At 35.3% G+C, this 19967-nt stretch overlaps 1 protein-coding gene across 1 annotated transcript in view; it reads right to left on the bottom strand.

Moving 5' to 3' along the window:
* FANCC (FA complementation group C) overlaps positions 1–19967 on the bottom strand; it is an 85222-nt gene that overhangs the window by 10189 nt on the left and 55066 nt on the right. The window contains exons 6-11 of the mRNA XM_042877545.1: positions 19227–19291; positions 16859–17023; positions 13542–13698; positions 8222–8274; positions 5924–6023; positions 816–891 (exon numbers count right to left, since the gene is read on the bottom strand). Of these exons, the coding sequence (XP_042733479.1) occupies positions 816–891; positions 5924–6023; positions 8222–8274; positions 13542–13698; positions 16859–17023; positions 19227–19291 (616 nt within the window). The remainder of the gene's footprint in view (positions 1–815; positions 892–5923; positions 6024–8221; positions 8275–13541; positions 13699–16858; positions 17024–19226; positions 19292–19967) is intronic.

Here is a 19967-nt window from a genome sequence, read left to right on the forward strand (position 1 = left end):
TATAATATATAATATATAATATATAATATATAATATATAATATATAAAAATAATATGATAAAGCTTTTGGCTTTATTTTGATTCAATTATCATCAAGGAATTAAAATCTCCTCTTAAAATTTTCCAGTTTTCAATAACTATTGAAAGAACTAAGAACTGTGATTCTTAGAACAATTGACAGAGCCATGTGAGAAATTACAGTTAGAGATACTCTTTGAATAAGGCTGATGTATCCTTGTGTTAATTCTACCTCAATATTAACAGACTGTGAGTGGAGCAGAAGTTATTGCTCATGAAAAACTGCTCAACACTGAGCAGTATTTTTGTGATTATCTAAATGGAAAATCTAAAAAAAAAAAAAAAAGAAAAAAAAAGAAAAAAAAAGAAAAAGAAAGTTAAGTTTGCAGAACTTAAACAGCAGAACTTAAGCTTCTCCTATTCGGAGACAAACAACAAAGCAATAGAGAATTTTTGTACACATATGGCATATAATCACAATTAATGATTTAGTATGCCTTGACTCTTTCATATCTTGTCTTAATTCCTAATGTCATAGTTAATACAAAAAGTAATGCATGCTGTCTTTGTTTTTTTGTCTTATAGTTTTCTTTAAAGCTATATCTGTGTTATAGTCATGTAATAATTAGATGTTTCTATTAAAAAATGCAATAAAATAACATTATTTAAGTTGCTACACCAAAACACCCAGTTTAGGAAGTGGCAAAATTTAGTCTTAGTCCTTTTTAAAGTTATTTAACACATATAAAGACAATGCAAGTTAGACAATGCTGCAAATGTGTCCTGAAGAAACTTACCAAAAGGGCGTCTTAGTAAAGCTATTACAAGAGGCTGGTGATGGTGAGGGAAGTAGGCCTTCAGAGGAAATTTATGCTAGGATAAAATATTATTCTTTTAATAACTTTCTGGTCAGATTTCAAAACAAGCCCATAGCAAACAATCTCATCTAACACAGTAACCAGCAACACAGTCTGAAGCAAGAGAACAGAAGTAATTCTACACTTAATTTTAAGATATATACAAAGAAAGGGAGATACCTATGAAAAACTGTTAAAAATTATTTATGGATTGCTTATAGATTTTTTTTTTTAAATACGTGCATTAAAAATGACTTAAAACTGTGAATAAAATTATATTTTAATACTAAGATATTAAGATATAACCTAATCACATTAATAGGCTTTTTCCTGCAATCATGAATGTCCTCATTCTTAATACACAAAGGCAAAAATAGATGATAGTTCAATTTCATTTTCGGCTGTAAACAGGCCCATGGACCACATCAAACTAAGAATTAGTAATATCAGCAACATATGAGTGTAATGTAGATTACTGCTTGTTTAAAAATGGAAAAGCAAAATTCTTTGGATGCAACTCAGCACAAGGTAGGGTCATCGCAGATAACAAACCAGTCCTCTATTTATCTGAGTGTTTGCAATTCAGATGATGAGCACATAGCTGCTTGTGTAATCGTTAGATTAACAGCAGCATACCTTTAATCTTTTTGTTCTGTAAACATCTAATACAGGCATGTCCAAGGTACAGCATGAATGTGCAAGTACAGTATGAACTCCATTTGAGGTGGATTGAAACCTGGCTGAACACCCAGGCCTAGAGGGTGATGATGACTGTCATATCAAGCTGGAGACCAAAACCAGCAGTGTACCCTAGGGGTCTGTACTAGGTTTGATCCAGTTTAACACCTTCATTAACAATCTGAATGATGGGGCAGTGTGCAACAGCAGGTTTATTTGATGACACAAAAGTGGGAGTAGTCATGGATACATCAGGGGGTCATGCTGCCATCCAGAGGCTGGAGAACAGGAACCACGAGAAGTTCATCAAGGAAAAGTGCAAAGTCCTGTTAACTTAGAGAGGAACAATCTGAGGCACCAGGACATGCTGGGGGCCACCCAGATAGAAAGCAGCTCTACAAAGAAGGACCCACGGTTCCAGGGAACACCGAGTTGAACATGAGTTGACTGGCTGTCCTTATCACTAAGAAGGGTAACGTTATTCTTGGCTGCACTAGGCAAAGTATTGCCAGCAGGCCAAGAGAGATAATCCTCACACTTAGCACTGCTGAAGCTGCACCTGGAGCACAGTGTCCAGTACTGGGCCCCACAGTACAAGAGACCTGGAGATACTGGAACAGTGTAAGACCACCAGGATGATCAAGGATTGGAGGAGACTGATCATCCTTCAGAACACTCAAGGGATCTTACAATCATAAAAATATATTGAGTTGGAAGGGACCCACAAAGATCATCAAGTCTGACTTCTGGTTTCACATACCACCACCCAACATTCAAACAATATATCTAAAAGAGGTGTCCAAATGTTTCTTGAACTCTGACAACCTGGGGCCATGCCCACAGCCCTGTGCAGCCCATCCCATGCCCACCGCCCTGTGGTGCAGAACTGTCCCCAACCCCCAGCTGCCCTCCCCTCACACAGCTCCATGACGTTCCCTCGGCCCTGCCGCTGTCACACAGAGCAGAGCTCAGCGCTGCCCCTCCGCTCCCTGTGAGGAGCAGCAGCCGCCATCAGGCCTCCCCTCAGCCTGCCCTGCTCTGTGCTGAACGCACCCAGAGGCCTCAGCCACTCCTCACACACCTTGCCCTCAGACTCTTCACCATCTTCACAGTCCTCCTTTGGACCCTCTGTACAGTTTTATGTCCCCTTTCTGATGTGACACCTAAAGCTGCACCCAGTGCTGGAGGTGAGGCCACAAAGCACAGCAGAGAGGGACAATCTCTCCTCCTCAACCACTGGCAATGCTGGGCCTGCTGCATGCCAGGGTACAGTTGCCCTTTAAGCAGCCAGGACACACTGCTGGCTCAGATTCAACTTTATCAGTGTCTACAAACACCTGACAGGAGGGTGCAAAGAAGTGACAGGATAAGAGGCAGTGGGCACAAACTGGAACACAAATGGGTTTATCTGAACATTAAGAAACTCTTTTCACTACAAAGGTCCTTGGAGATATTATAAGCAGTTTGGACATGGTCTTGTGCAGACCTGCTGTAGGTGGCCCTGTATGAACAAAGGGCTTGGAAGGACTTGGGTCCAGATGACTTTTAGAGATCCCTTCCAGCTAGTTCGTGATTCAAGTGTCCATACCTTACAACTGTATCCTTCCTTTTGGAGTAAGAGAACAGCCAGTAAAAGAGATCAACTCTTGAAACACAGAGTAGGAATATGGACCATAGAATGTGACATCCTTCTAAACCCAAGGAAGACCACTTTCAGTTTGGGTAAACATATTTGATGTGTGAAATACTTGTATGTAGCTTATAAATAAATAGAATGACACATTCCCTCTCTACTCATTTTTTTGTTCTGTAAACAATAATTAATTGAAATTATAGCACAGTAATATACACAGTAATCCTAGCCAGTGTATCACCAACATGGTAAGGCTAGAAGTCTACTTATCAGGTGGAACTAGGTTAATTAGAAAATAATAATCCCTATATTAAAGTATGCATGCAGTCAATTAGCTTGAATCAAAAATCCCCTTGAAAAAGCAGCCCTTGACACAGTTATTAGTAGCCAAGACAACTCACAGCATAAGTTGCATATGAAACTTATGAAATTACTGTAAAGGATGTGAAAATCAGTTTCAGTATATGGCTTAAGCAAAGAAAAACATTTTTGCTTCCTATAATACATACACAGTAGTTTAGGTAGATCTTTTCTTGCATCAACCATCACAAATTGCAGAACAAGGTACCAAGGGACAGAACTTAGAATCATAAAATCATAGAATTGCTCAGGTTGGAAAAGACCTTCAAAATCATCAAGTCCAAACACAATCAAACCATACTGCCCTAACTAACATCCCAAACTTGTTTGGAAGTGGCTGATTATACCAACTGCCATGATGTAAAACAGGAGATAAAAGTTGAAGACTGTCATAAAATTTTTATCTAGCTACCTAAAACAACATTCTGAGGTGAAAACCACTTACAGCCCTAATGCAAAACAACCCTGGAAAAAAAACATTTCCATTAAATAAAAACATGAGCTTTAAGTTCATAAATTTATAACTAACCTGACCCAAAATCTTTAAGCCAGCCTTTGCTACCATCACAAACTTGAAGGAAATCTGCTTCTACAAAGCACGAAGAGGATCATCCCAACAGTGGATCCCAGTACAGTCTACAAAGTTTTTAGAAAAAAACAGCAAGTTCTGACAGTACCACGTAGGAAAAGGGGATCATTCTCCTGCTATCTTCTAAACCTGTGCAGCTTCCTGTATCTTCTAAACCTGTGCAGCTGACTTCTAAACCAGTCAGACATGACTTGGTTCTTCAAAGCATTCTTTTTGTACAATTCTATTCATGTAGCCTTTTTTCAATTAATTCTACTCAAAATGCTTAGGACTTCAGATGACCTAGCCACAGTCTTCTTCATTCTCTGTCATTAACAGTTTTACCATTCTCCAAAGAAAAGTAAGGGAGGAAATTATGTCATTGACAGAGATCCAGAAAAGAGGATGGACAAAGATGGGTGCCTTATGTATACACATAATATTAGTAAGACAAAAAATACAGACTGATTTAAATCAAGTTTAGGAAGTAATCTGCTAGCATATTTTTGTGCCAACTATAAGTTTACTTTACGTGAAACAAGGGATTTTTAAATCATAATACTGAAGAAAGCATCTTAACTAAACCCTCATAAATTGAACTGTATAAGATTCAAACTGGGAAAACATTTAAGACCACTTTCAGAGAAACAGGCAATAACCCACACTGTAATGTCAGTAGATGAAGAACTTTTCACCATGAAGCAAACACATCACCTGCACAACAAGATTAGCCCTTGGGTGTCTGGTGGGTGTGGGATCTTTACTTGTTTTCTTCACCCAGTCACCCAAGCCTGAGGCTACACAATGTGCTGCTGCCAAACGCAACCAGGGTGGCATAAAATTAACATACACAGCACCTACGTATTAAGCAAGACAGCTGCAGTTTCATCCTTAACTCATATTGCCTGAAGATAGAAGATGATAGTCACGATGGTTATTAAAGGTCAGTACATCACACGTTCCCACACGAAAGCCCGAATTTTCTTAACTACCATCTCCCCAAGAAGTTGCAAAACTCTAAGGAATGGAAAATTTCCTTAAGTCTAAAACAAAAAGTATTAAATGATAATTTCCAAACTTACAACATAGGCATTGGAGTTAAAAGAAAACAAAGGAGACAGCATGATTAGCATGTGAAGTTGCAGCGTGATCTAAGAAACTTAATAAGAAGTTTGTTACCCATAGACAGAACAAAACCCTTCTATATCTCCTATTTTAAATTTTAAAAGAGAGAAGCTGAACCTGTTGTTGGTTTAAGTCATACATACAAAAAATTATCTACTTAGTTCAGTTCAGTATGAGCAATGTAAAAGCCTGTGCAAAAGAAAAGATGCTGAGCTGGGGAATTTGAAGCTTTAAACTGAGGAAACTTTTCTGAGTGGCCACCACTGAAGGCCAGAAATTGGATGGTGATGCAAAGAGCAGACAACAGAGCGGGCCAAAGATAGGGTTGGGCTTATTACATCTGTTTTGTTTATTCTCAAGAACTCTGCTACTGCAAAAGAAAAGCTCCAAAGTTTTTTGTCTTTTCTGTCAGAGATGCATGAAAAAAAAACATACAAGCACACTGCAACAATTTAACTGCCCCTGAGAAAATTATAGTTTAGGTTGTAGAATTATTCCAGGATTAGTTCAGGTAAATTTCTCTGGTATACCGGTTTCATACTGTATTTCTATTTACAAGTAAAAATGTCTGAGCTGAAATTTGGCATATATGTACAATCATGGGAGGACAGTACTATTCAGTGACCATTCTTATCAGTTATCATTCTTTCACTGAAAAGAAACATTAAGAAGATCTTGACTAACCTGCTTGTTTTCATTCTGCTGAACCTGAATGAAGAGCTGTATAAATACTTGTATTATGGTCATAACTTCAGGAGCTCCATCAGTTTCCAACAGCACATTCCTGAGATTGGAAAGTTAGATTATGACAGATTAGATAATTTGTCTGCCAACTGTAGCAGTGTTAATGAAAGGAAGAAAAAAAGGAACATTCTTTCCACGCTCTAGCTTCAACCTGTGCCTGAGCTCACCACATTAATTATGTCAGAAGTACTAACCCTGCAATGGGTTTTGTTCTTTTTTTAAAATAAATTATATGCAACATTTACAAATACTCTGGATTTATTATGTACACACAGTATACAAAAGATGCATATAATTTACCCTAACAATAAATGAAAAAGGATAAAATTAAAAATCAGACTATCACAACATTCTTAAGTAAAACTGGTATTAGAACAGTTGGCTGAATGCACACATTCCCACACCTACAACTAAACATATCTAAGTGCTTTGATGGAAGGCATTCACAGCCATGTCAGAGTGAAATTATAATCTGGAATATTCTACCTTGAGCATAAAGTATACATATGTATGTCCTGACAAGTTGTTAAATAGTGCACTCTTAACGTAGTCAGGGAAAAGAAGAAATATAAAAGTTCCATAGATTAAAAATTACAGAAGGAGATAAAATTTTAATATCAAATGATACAGATGCCAGTCAATCACTGTGACTCCTTAGTGAACGCCATCAGTAAATCAGCACAAACAGAAATAACTATGTACCAAAGGCACACTAGATCCATAATTAGTGCAGATTTCATTACAGATTGATGCATTCCAAAGTGCTTTCATGGGTGAAATCATCAAATCTATTCTGGTGGTTCAGGTAGGTGAATGCTTTAACTGGCATAAGGCATAATGCAACCAGTCCACAAGTGGAAGACAAAAGTACATGGGCAGCCAAGAGCAATTTTCATTCTCATCTTTGAACAATGTGGAAAGCCAAGGAAAAAAGTTCAAAGTAAGTTGCCGCTGAGATTTCATAGGGTTGGGTATTTTTTGTTAGATTTGTTTATTTTTTTCCATAATGATCAGAAGGATGAGAACAACGAACACACTACTGTAATTCAGAAATTTCATATAACTATGGGCATTTTAAATATAAGAAATAGTACACAAACTCAAACTAAGAGTATGGAATGGACTATAAAGCTGTACAGAACAAAATGTGCTTCTACTTGGGGTAAGAAAATGGGGAAACAAGTTAATATTTATGAGATAAAACAATTTAGCACAATTGGGTAAAGAATAGGAAAAGCTATTAAATGAAAGAGACATAAGTTTTAGATACATGTTTCTAAAAGAGTTTTAGGGCTCCCCCTGCCCCACTCTGCCCTTGGCCCTCACTCCCCTCCATACCTTCCAATAAAATAAATTTTATTCCAGGTATGGGTACATAATACAATCTCCAAGCAGTATAATACAAGTCATTTTTCAAGAGCTTTCTAAATTCCTAGACATAACTACATCTGCAGCAGTGTGTTGACTCCTACGTAGCACTTGGTAAAAGTTGGAGGGATAGCACAGGAAAAAAAATGAACACAAACTACAGAAACAAATGGGACTCCAAGAAGGCTGAAGACACTCCAGCAAAATTATGACTTTCTTCTTAGATTTGATACAACAATAATGCATCTCAGGCTGATTACCATAGCAGCAGACAGTCTTTAAAAGAATGGTAAAATAAGAAGAAATACAAGCAAAGGGAAAACTCCACTGAAACTACAAAGGATTGGAAGCCCCCATGTGGTGAACAACATATATAGCTTCAAAATAACATGACACATTCAAACATGAACTCATTGAACAGGCAGGTCTGTAATTTAGTGCAAATAAGAGCATATCTGATCTAAATCCTGAGGATTAATAACATAATAAAAAAAGAGGCCATGCTGGTAAGCAGAAATATTATAGCTACACTGCATGTGCATGCTGGCATGAGCCAAGCTATCACAGATTGTTTATAGCTTTCATATCTAAATAGTATTTCAACCATTAGTCTCTACTGAATTGGAAAATCACTTTGAACTTCTGAAGGTAAAATACAATGTAGTCAATTTTATCAATAATTATTATATTCTGTGTTTCAAATAAAGTTCTCAGGACTTTTAACATTTACTATTATTTGCAGTATATTACACAGAGGAGTACCCTGAAGCACTCAGCTACAGAATATGACACCCAGAAATTATAATGCTACATATTTTCATGGAAAAAAAAAACCCGGTGTACATTTCCCACTATAATTTCAAAACTTACTTGAAGATTTCGTTAACAATTCTAAAAATGGCAGGGTGGCTTGCAGCTTGTGTCTGTTCATAAACAAATGGAAGGAAATTAGTCATTAAGAAGCAGCAACTCAAACAACTGTCACTACATATTTTATGGCTTAACTCATGGATAAAATTATGCTGCAATTAACAAATCGTAAATCTCAAATCAAATCTATCAGATTTTCTCAAGATTAGATTCTTCAACATCACAGGTAGGGAGCCACACTGACACCAAGCAGGCTGAGCAGCAAACAAGCACAACACCTGGGCTACAAACTGTTTATGACAGCAAGCACTAAAAATAGGAAGAGTGGTAGAAAAAACAAAAGAGGCTCTTGTGTGCAATTGCTGGAGGCAAGAGACACAGACAGGTTTACAAGCAGCTTTCCTCTTCCCTTTACAGACAATCCCTTTCAGGTATGCTTAGAGGTTCTCGGTACACCTTCAGAAAAAAATTCCAGAAATTAAATTTATTTCCTTGCCTTTAACAATGCCAGGTGTATTTTGGTCTAAGATCATTTCTTCAGCTACTATGCTCTTCTGTGAATTGCAGAGTTGCTAAGGTTATTATCTCAGTATATCAAATTCTATATATTTTTTTTTTTAAATTAGGGAAGCTTTTTGTGTTCATGGTAATATGACACAAAAGACTGTTTAAAGAAAGTCATTTTAAACATGTTCTTGTAAACACACTACTTTCTAATCTCATACTCTTAAATTCTAAGATTTAAATATAGCACCAAGATTAAGTAACTATTTACGCACATAGCCTATGTTAAAAACGAAACAAAACATAAGAACAAGTAAATGTTTCATGTTTCTGAAATTAGCACTGGAAGATCTGATGAGAACATAATTCCTGAACAATTTGGAATGATGCATGTCTAACAGAAAGCATTTTATAGATTTTAGAATATGTGGAAGGAACAGTATTTACATGTCTTTATTGTTAACAGGTCTAAGTGTCTGAAGCACCATCTCAAACTTGGTCTGCATCTGTTTCAAGCTCATAAGAATTTTCTATTTAATTAAACATAGGCAGAATGAGGACTTTTATCTGAGATAATAATCTCAGAAATTAAGAGACAAACTTTAATAGAAACTACTTAGAAGACCTTTTAAAAGAACAGCTTTTTTGTCATGGCTGTCTTAGCCCACTGTAAATACTAGAGGGCATCTTGTTTTCATGTTTTACCTTACTTTCTCTCTGTGACCCGGCTGTAGCTAAATTGTCCCATTGAACGTGTGCCACCTAGTGTTTGAGAGTATTTACAGTTGGTTGCTTAGACAGGATAAACAGCAGGCAGCTGGTTACAAGATAGGACTCAAAAATTCCACCGTGCTAGAGGAAAACCTGGACCAGACAACTTCCATAGGTCCTTTCCAATTTCTAACACTTTCTGAAAACAGTGGGGAGTGAAAACATTTTCTACCAGTCCTGTGAGTTAAATTCAGTTAGTTCTCTGCTACCTTTTCATATATTCCATCTTTAACACACAAAGTCACTGTTGCCTAAGACTGGTAATTGATCAACCAGCCATGCATATAAGATCAAACCACAGTTCTTTAGGAGAAGACCAAAATAAAAGTGTTCTATGGAACAACAAAAAGTTTTTCACATTTTCCACCCATACAGCAGCAATCAACAATAATCACTACAAGAAAACACTATCAATAGTTTCCTCTACCGTTCCTATACATGAATACTACTGAAATAAAGGATTTCATCACTGGAATTTGAAAGCAAAAGAAAAGTAGCCTCATATCACAAGATTTTGATCAATGCACTCTGTGCAATTTATTTGAAAGCACTCAAAATAAGAATATTATCATAGCATAACAGTCTCCAAGGCAATCTGAAGCTGTGCCTTTGGTATAGCATGCCTTGCTACAGAAGACAGCAGGAAGAAATTCTTGAGTTTGGGAGGGTTTCTCACAGAGCTTCCAGTTTTTAACAATCTCTCTTCTTCTTTTTTTTTTTTTTTCTTCTATTTTTCCTGCACTAATAGTAGTTTATTATAATTTTATAATCCCATCTGTGACAATGCTTTTTTATTTTCAGAAAAAGTGCAGAAAAACTAATCTCAACTGGGAGCCTGTTCCACCTCCTTTCAAGTACACATATTTCATACAACACAACAATTCAGAAAATCCAAACACAGGGAAATGGAACTGCATGTGCGAGCACTTCAGAAAACCACCTCACTTGAAAATAATGTGGTTTTTAAAAGAAAATAAGAAAAGACATGAAATACTATATACACAAGTTCTATAAAACTACAGTACTTTATTATCTGCATCAGCTGAAAGAATTGTGAACAGCCCATATGATACAAAACCAGTACTGAATGAAGAAATAAGAAAAATGGATTTGCATCTGCAGGATGCATGTACATGGGATATAGAGGAATATACTAGTAATCATAGACTCTATTGTAACAAAGCCTAGTAGGCATGAGGAAACAAACTGTACCCAAGATCACACAGTAAAAGATTTGAGGTGGTAACACAAGTACCAGTTCTCTTGTCTTCCTAACACACTGCTGCATTTAAAATGTTTTTCTTCCAATTTTTATATTTACCAGCATTCCTGAATTTTAAACTTAAAAATTTAAACAAATGAGAAGAATCACTTATTTTTTTCTTATACATTGTGCCTGACATACTTTTATTTTGAAGCATACAGTTATTTTGAAAGCACAAATATCTTTTTACATATACATATGTATTTTATTTTAACGCCTCTTGAATTCATCAAAATTACAAATAAATTAGTGGGTACTACTTCAAACATTTTACCATAATGATACAGGTTTTGAAGACAGGCAACACTGAGGAAGCTGATTAATTTAGCTGGACTGAATTAGGAAAAAGAAAACAACCCAAGCTTTTCATTTTCTCTCTCTACCCATTTTCCTTTTCCCTCTTTAATACTTATTTGATTTGCATAGCTGCCAACAAAAGGTAAGTATGGATCCAGCCACACTCAGAACCTGTGGATAAGGCAAAGCACAAGGAGAGTTCAAGGGCATAGGAGCAACAACAGCAAGGAAGGCTCCAGAGTTAGAGCTTTAAGTGTAGAGCACAATATACTTCTCATCTATTGTGAAAGTGGGTAATGTGGGAAAACAAAACACAGCAATTACAGATGACTTACAAAGGCAAAGCTGAAAATACTAAGCCTCTCTATTAGCTGTACTGGGATAGGATTTTCTTGAAACATGACTTTGAACATAATAAAATTACTCAGGAAGGCTATCTAAGAATCGAACATAAACTGTAAGTAACACTGATTTGTTGACATATTTGTTTACAAAAATGAGTTTAGAAATCACTTCACATACATATTTTTACACTTCTAGTAAACTGCAAGATTCTGCTAAATATTAGTTGTTAACTTGGAACACACAAACTTCAGTGTTGCTTCAGAAAGGAAGACATACACCTACCCACCAAATTCTGGAGAGACTAAAAGAAAATTTGCAGTAATCACCTCTTGTTTTTGCTGCTTCTAAACAGATGTACAAATTCTAATATTAATTCCAGTTAAGTCTAGGAAAACACAAGCCTAATGGCTTACCTCATTAAACACAAGTTAGTGGATCATCACACTATAATAATCCTCAAATTAAAATAAAAAAATACTGCATATCAAGTTTCTTTCAAAAAAGGTACAGTAGTTTACAACCACTTGAATAGTATAGGTCTTATAAAGTTTATATATTGCTTGGTTGCTGTTTCAAAACATTTTGTTTAGGTAAATGTCTCTGACAATGCAATTTTGAAATGGGTTAGTGGTTTTTCTATCTCACAATATTCTCTAATCAAAACACTAATTGCTTATTTGCATTCAAAAGATTTTATTGCAAATGGAAGAAACATCAAAATCAATCAATTTGTGTTTCACTTTACCACTTTTTAATTACTATATCTATTAAAAAAGAGGGTAAAAGAGGCTGCATCTTACAAATACCATAATCCAACTGTCAAAACATGTTAATTCATACTACTAAATAAATATTCCTGTTTTTTAGGCAGGCTGTTGGATTCAAGGTGCTGACTGGTCTAACAGAGAAGTATCTTCATAGATCGGTGCATAAGTTTTACAGAATATCATTAGAATTTCAGATTACAATTTCTGGATCCAATCACTTCCCTCTTTACATCTTTGAAGCTTCTTAGTTTTCAACTGTTAAGCCATCTCTCCCTTATACACTCTATCTCTTGTCAGCTTCCACCAAAAAGCAGTATCATCTAACTGCACTGGTCTTTATGCTTCCTTGCATTCCACTCCTTGTCCACAAGATGTCCTCTGCAAACCAGCATTCAAAGCTGCTGCACTGGTCTTTCCTCTTTCTGAATGCTTTCTTTTGAAGGCACCAAACGCCTCTGGAGCAGAGGCAAACACACACAGTCAAACTGTGCTAGTACAGAAGATTTCATTCCTTTGTGGAAACTTTGTGACAAAAATGTAAATAAGAAAATGAAATGAAAATCATTAACAAACAACAATTAACCAAAAATTAAAACATTTTGTTTCCTTTTATATTTCTTTCATATTTTAACATAGATTATTTTTTCTCCACCATCTGTGGTATCATGCAATGTATTCAACTCACAGTGTATTTAATACAGAAACAACACACAGGCCTTGCATGTAAGAGTTGTCTTCTGGGACACCTCGAAGCTCAGACAACACAACTCAGGCCAGGCTCATTATTTTGGAAGATGCACTGTGTTATTATGTTTTCCAGTAAGAAATTAGATTTTTGGTGAACTGAGTAACATGGCATTTTAAAACAAACTAACTAGCTCTAATTACAGTTTAGAAAATGTTTTATATTAAGAGCTTTGTTCAGATCTGCAAACAAAACTAAGTAGCTAAGCAAGCAGTCCACAATGAAGTAATCTACAGGCAATTTAATTGCTTAAACTGTTGTACTCCCAAGTGCACAGAGATTGAAGTAAAAATCCTCCCTGGAAAAAGTCTGTAATTTTTAAATACAGACAGGTACTAAGTACTGACATCAACTGGATTCTCAATTTCTCTATATGTTTTTCATCACTGAATGAAGTTCTTTCTTGCTCTTAGTTAGTTGCAAAAACTACTACAGTAAAAAAAAAAAATTACTGAAATGGACAAGAATCAAAATTTGCTTCTAGTAATTAATGCAGTTATTGACAGATAGAGGAAGCTTTACGCCATGTCACAGACCACTTCTCTCGAAGATTCTGACATATTTAAAAAATGGCCTCTTATTAAGCCTGAAAGAGCAGTATCAAATGTAGTATGGTGGTGTACATACCAGACGTGAATCTTTTATGACACAAGCCACTTTTTCCAAAGAATTTATCTGAAGGGATATCAGCTGGTCAAAAAGACTTAATGTAGCATTTTCAAGGCTTGGTAAGTGACGATGCCAGAGGCTGAAGATAGCTGATTCGGAAAGGGAAATCTTCTTCCTGGTTTAAAGAGAAAAATAATTGTTTTTACCGTAAGGAAATGGAAGACACACAGAAATATTCATTTTATTTTTTTCTTTCTTTCTTTCTTTTAAGCACACTTGGGAAAAAGAAGATCAAATTGCACTAAAAGAGAAAATCTTGTTTGCAGTACTTTATTTGGTATAAAATAATGAAGGCAAAAAGTAACATTACCTAAAAATTAAATCTCTCTACACATCTTTAAAAATGATGAACTCAATTATGGGAGATCCCAACAAATGGAAGCAAAGTATTTGAGGCTGTAATTCTCTTACACTCCAGAGAAAGGTTTTACTCCGTGCCCACTTTCTTACACACCCAGACTGCTTCCCACAGACCTGTCTGCTCAGAGAGCATCAGCAGCTGGCAGGTCAGCAGGAAGGTCCTAGGCAATTTTACAGCCTTTAGAATTCTAACTTCCACTGAAAAGCTATCCTTTTTCACTCAAGACTATCTAATAGCTTATTTAATCTATATTTTGTTGGTAGTAAGAAATATATAAAAATACTTTGAATTCAAAAAATTTTAAGCACTGTTCTGCTTCAAGATGATGTATGATTAATATTTTGAGTCACTATTAAAGAACACTATTAAAGAACAGGCAGATCAGACTAAATTAAAAATGATAAGAGATTTTTAATTTTATCACAATTCTGTTCATTGTTTTTGTGGTGGCATCATGAATATTATAAATACAACATCAAGAAAAGAAATCTAAGGTATTAGAGGTGTTACAACTCCAAGATTTAAATACCATACAGGGAGCAAACTGTAGTCATTACAATAGAATCACATTAACCTCTCTGCTAAAACAGGCTCCCTACAACTAGGTTGAGCATGAAAGCCTTGAGGCAGGTATTGAATATTTCCACAGGAGAAGACACCACAGATTCTTTGGGAAGCCTGTTCCAGTGCTTTCTGATCCTCACAGTAAAGAAGCTTTTCCTCATGTCTGTGTAGAACTTTCTGTGTTCCAGCTGTTGCCCACTGTCCCTTGTCCTATTGCTGTGCACCCTTGAAAAGAGCCTGGCCCCATCCATTTGACTTTCATACTTCAGATATTTATAAACATTGATAAGATCACCCCTCAGACTTTTCTTCTCCACGCTGAACAGACCCAGGTCTTTCAGTCTTTCTTCATAGGGGAGGAATGACAGAGCATGCAAACAGTCCCAGTAGAACAATGCTAAGTTCTGTGGAGAACGAGTTATAATTTTCTCCCTAGCATCCAGTGAACCTACTTCTTGAAAAAGGCTTTACCAGTACTCAGAAATAAAACTGTTTCCAGAACATAATGACAGAGTTAAGAAACACATAATTTAATAACTTAAGTGGGAAAAAAAAATATATCAAAAAAAGCCACCCAGAACATTCATCTTACGATGAATTAAGATCACATGACTTTTAGAGTAGGTCAAGAGTATACTACAAAAGTGAATAGTGAGCCTACATCTACTATCAAGGAAACCAGAAACTTTTGTCAGGGGCACTGTAAGAGGCATTCCGTCAAAAGCTATATGAATAGTTTTTGCTCACTGTGATAAACAAGGAGCTCAAAGCAATGTTTATTTTAATCAGGAAAGCCTTTTCTAACAAGCTAAAGGATTCATACTCAAATTATGAAATAGCGAAAGTATGTCACAGCTGACTGCCTGCTACCTCACTGTCATCAGTAGAGGCTACCATGGTGAACCAGTGTGCTTGTCTGTATAACTGTTTATGGAACAGACTGAACATATGGAATGGGCAAGTAAAAGGTAGATTACCCTTTTTAGGCACCCATCTGTCATTACAGATCTTCACATTTGTTTTCCACTTGTTTTCCCTGACTGCCAGGAACATATGCACAAAGCAGTAAATGTCTTTTTTCCACTAACAATGTTTGCTGGAAACCTTGGAGAGTAACAATATATACAATAGTCTTTATTGGAGCATCTTGAAAATAATGTTGAATACAGAGGGAGCAATTAAAACTTTGACTTGAAAGACATGTGCATGTATAATTGAAGTAAAGTGTTCAAAAAAGATCCTTTCCATTACCAAAAAAAAAAAAAAAAAAAAAAAAAATCTGTAAGACATAATTGCAACTTCGTAAGAGCTTTTTTGCAATTTTTGTGTGTTTTCTTTGTTTTAAAGCTTTGGGTTGTATTTTCCTAGCGCTAAGTAATCTTTTATTTGTCACACACAAAGACTATCAAGTTCTCAAAAAATAATGTCAGTCCTATAATAATCAGCACTGCACAAGTTTGATACTCTTGTACCTACATTCTATGTTACTTATATGTTACTACTTCATGTAGTAAAGTATATGTAACTACTTATGTGTTACTAACTTCAGAAAGTTATTTCTCAAGACTTCCATTCAAACAGAAGATGCCAGGGACATCTAACTCAAGGACAGAGTGTCATTTGTAGGGATTTAGAGGAATTTCCTAGCTGACCAAACATGACAGAGGTACGCTACAACTGACTCAAAACAAAACTCAAAACCATCCTTCTCAGCTAAAACTTGAATAAATCAAATCATCTTTCCTTTCATGGCATAGGCAATTTTTCTGGTGTTCACCTTCACTCAGATGACTTACACATTAGTTGATTACTAATAGCAAAACAAGCAAAGCTATATTTCAAAACTGCATTCATAAGTCTCATTAAAAAGAATCTGATGAAAATAAGCAAAATCAAAAATCTTCATAAACACTCAACCACTCAAACAAGTCTCTATCTTAAGAATAGAATAAAGTTAAAAGTGGCTCTCAAAATGTTAAGTTAGGAATGTGGATACACTTACATTAAAGGTAAATAATGTTTCTATGGAAATTGATAGTACCTTTCACCAGTTTACTAAAATCCCAAAATTTAATTTACTCTCCATTTTAGAGAAGTGATGTAACAACGTTTCAGTTGATATCTAAAGTTCTTATGCCACAATTTGTACACCAGCAATTTAAAATTCCACTTTGGCTAATAACCTGAGCTCTTCCACTGGAATACAAAGGAGGGTTGTTTTTTGTTCGTTTGTTTTTATGCAGGAGATATATGGTGCATTCAGCATTCAAATCCAAAAAAAAAGCCATTGAATTGAATAAATAATCTTTATAAGAAGAAGCAGAAAAAACATACGGACTGTACTACTTACTTTAAAAAGGCATCATTCACAGCCTCCAAGAACTCTGAGCTGAGAATTTCTTTCGATGCTCCCCCATGGTAAACAAGAAGAGTTTCCAGCAATGGAGTTAAATCAGGCAAAGTAATAAGTGGGAGACAGAAAAGGGACACAGCATTCACACGACTGACTGAAATTCTGAGGGAAAAATAAATACGGTTCCCATTTTAGAAAAGTTTAAACTTTAATTTCTATATCCACGAGGCAAAGGAAGATTAAATTAATTGCAGAATATTAAATTAAACAAGACATACAAACTGCTGACTTACCATGATATACTATCTAGAATTCTCATAAAATTTTGATATTTTAGTGGTCAAGGCATACCATGTGAAGAACATTAGCCCAATTCTGAAGTGCAGACAGTTTTATTTGCTTAGTAATCACTGGCTTCCTTGCATAGAATTCTTTGTCCCTTCCAGGAAGCAGCAAAGCAGAGGTAAAGAAGACTATGGTTTCACAGCTCCTGTGTAAGTTTGCTAGATTCTAGGAAGAGACAGCCTTGATGCTTTCAACACCTCCTGTTTCTTTCTTGACCTCTCTTCTCTTAATGTACAACTATAAACCAAATACTACAAATCCTGCTGTCTTTAAGTACTCAAGAAAAACTACTTGTCTTACAAATGTATACTTGGAAGGAATACTTGAAGGAAGCAAGGACTATCAATCTTTATATATGAACCATTCACATGACCTGCTAAAACCACATGCTTGTAAATAGCAAAAGATAGCAATACAACTCACCACAAGCCTAAAACGTCATTTATGAACAATAGAAGCTAATTGTGACACAAATGCTACAATTTGTAGATAATCATAGTGATATTCACAGTGAGAGAAATTAAAGATGACATGTTTTCAAAGACTCAATTTTTTATTAAGTACCTAATAAAAAAAATTTGCTTAAGATTTTTCATACTGAAATACTTTGAGACAAAGTTTTGCTATGAGAAGTGATTCTGTAGAATGATAACTACTGGACTGATATTTATTCTGTAGCAATATTTTCCAAGCTATATATGTGAAGTTCACATACCCTGGGCACTTTTTACATCTGTCCCCTTTACAAAATCCTGTTTCTAACTCTACTCAGGATTAGCAAAATAGCTGCTTATTTTACTCTTTTAATTCTGGAAGAAAACCTTGCAAATATGTTTTTTCCTTCTCTGCATAAACTTCAAAATAGGTGTGTTATTGGAAAATACTGTGCAATGCAGTCCACTGTGTGCAATGAATTTCATAAAATAGATTTACAAAAACATCCAGGTAAGTGTGGAAAATAGCCAAAGAAGGAAAACAGAATATATGACACAATGAAGATCTTTCAAACACCTTCCTCGTTCCTGTAACTTTACAGCCTATGTGGTATTACACAGGTAATAAAACTCATTTAATCAGTGTCAGCAGATTTGAGTCTGAAGAACAAGAGAGTATACACAGCAAGGCCATACATTTCCTTTTTTTCTTTTTTCTCAGCTGGAATAACAGAATTTACATGTACTCAGAAAGATACTGATGTAGTGTAATAATTTTTGAAGAATTCATAAAGATTATGATCTGCATTTCAAAGCCAGTGGAGAGAAACAGTTATGTCCAAAATAGAAGTGTTAGGTAAATTCCCTTTCAAAGATTTTGGCTTGACCTACTCTATCTAAATAGTGTGGAAGAAGAAAATGATTTTTCTCATTGACTACACCTAGACGTGTAGAAACATAAAATACAATGCAGCAAGACAATTGTTAGCATTGCCTGACAATCAAGATTGGAGATTTGGACAGAGCACATCACAGCTTCCTTCCCACACACTTTCCTAGACTTTCTTCCTCAGAAAGGAGGGTTATGGAAGCAGTTAAAAGGTGGAGACACTAAGTGCTTGGGTTCATTTAAAACATCTGTTTGTGTAACATACTGTAGTGCCATAGTACTATTTGGTACTAGACAACAGATCTAATAATCGAAGGAAAATGAGGGAGCTAATTTTAAATGAGCGTGGACACATTTTCTCATTAAAACCAAATGCAACATTATTCTGCCATATGAAACTATTACACACAAAGGCAAAAAAAATCCTTTGAAATTTTTTTTTTTTTTTTTGCTCTTACAGTAACTGCAAATTTGGCTAAAAGAAGTTAAGCAGTAAACATGATGATTATCAGGTAAGTTTAAATTCTTACATGAACATAATTTAATAAGCTTCTTCATACCTGAAAATATCTACATGAGTAATTAAAGTTTTCAGGCTGATGCCTAACTGCTTGCATACTCAAGACTACAAAAAGGCCCTCGTTGAACTAGTGACTGAAATTAAAACATATCAAAATTATATTTGGATAACACTTACCTCCTCTGAATGTTAAGTTCACTAAATTGATTTCCTCTGAGTTCCGTTACTAATGAAGAGACGATCTGTTAAAAAAAAAAAAAAAAATTACATGAAAAAAAAACCATACTCCAGATAAGCAGACATTAGTTTCGTGATTGTCTGCATCACTGATACTCTGTGGAGGTAAGTAACTTTTCATTTTGACTCAATCATATTTTTTTAAGTTATCAAGCCCAAATCAAAACTGTCCAGATCACTCATTAAACCATTCAAAACATTTCTGAACACATTCTATACCTTCCACATTTGCATACTAACAAGCTATTTTAGCTTTGCTAAGAGCTGAGGCAAAACTTTTGGAAAGTCAGTAATTTTTAGATGTTTTACCTGATTCTGTCTATTATCAGATACTATTCCTGATTTTTCAATATATCAAAAATAAAAGAAACTTTTATTAAGATTCAAAGCTCATCTACTATTTTGAATGCAATGCATGCAGTCAAAAAAAACATTCAAAATTTATGTTCTAATGTACAATATATATATATCATTTAAAATTCAGATGGAAAAAAATGAATGTTAGGACAGACATTTTGGCCATATTACAACAGGAACAAAATGTTTTATCAACTTCTACTCAACCTCTACTATTATACTCTAACAAAAAAAAAAAAAATTATTCTGTCCAGAGATTCATTTTATTTACTTTATTTTCTCCCTTAAAAGGCTGTAAAAGTAACTGAAGTAAGAAAGATAAGC

This window comes from Lagopus leucura, unplaced genomic scaffold (assembly GCF_019238085.1).
Source record: "Lagopus leucura isolate 7727_CA_CO unplaced genomic scaffold, USGS_WTPT01 Super-Scaffold_100018, whole genome shotgun sequence".
In the NCBI taxonomy this organism is placed as follows: Eukaryota; Metazoa; Chordata; class Aves; order Galliformes; family Phasianidae; genus Lagopus; species Lagopus leucura.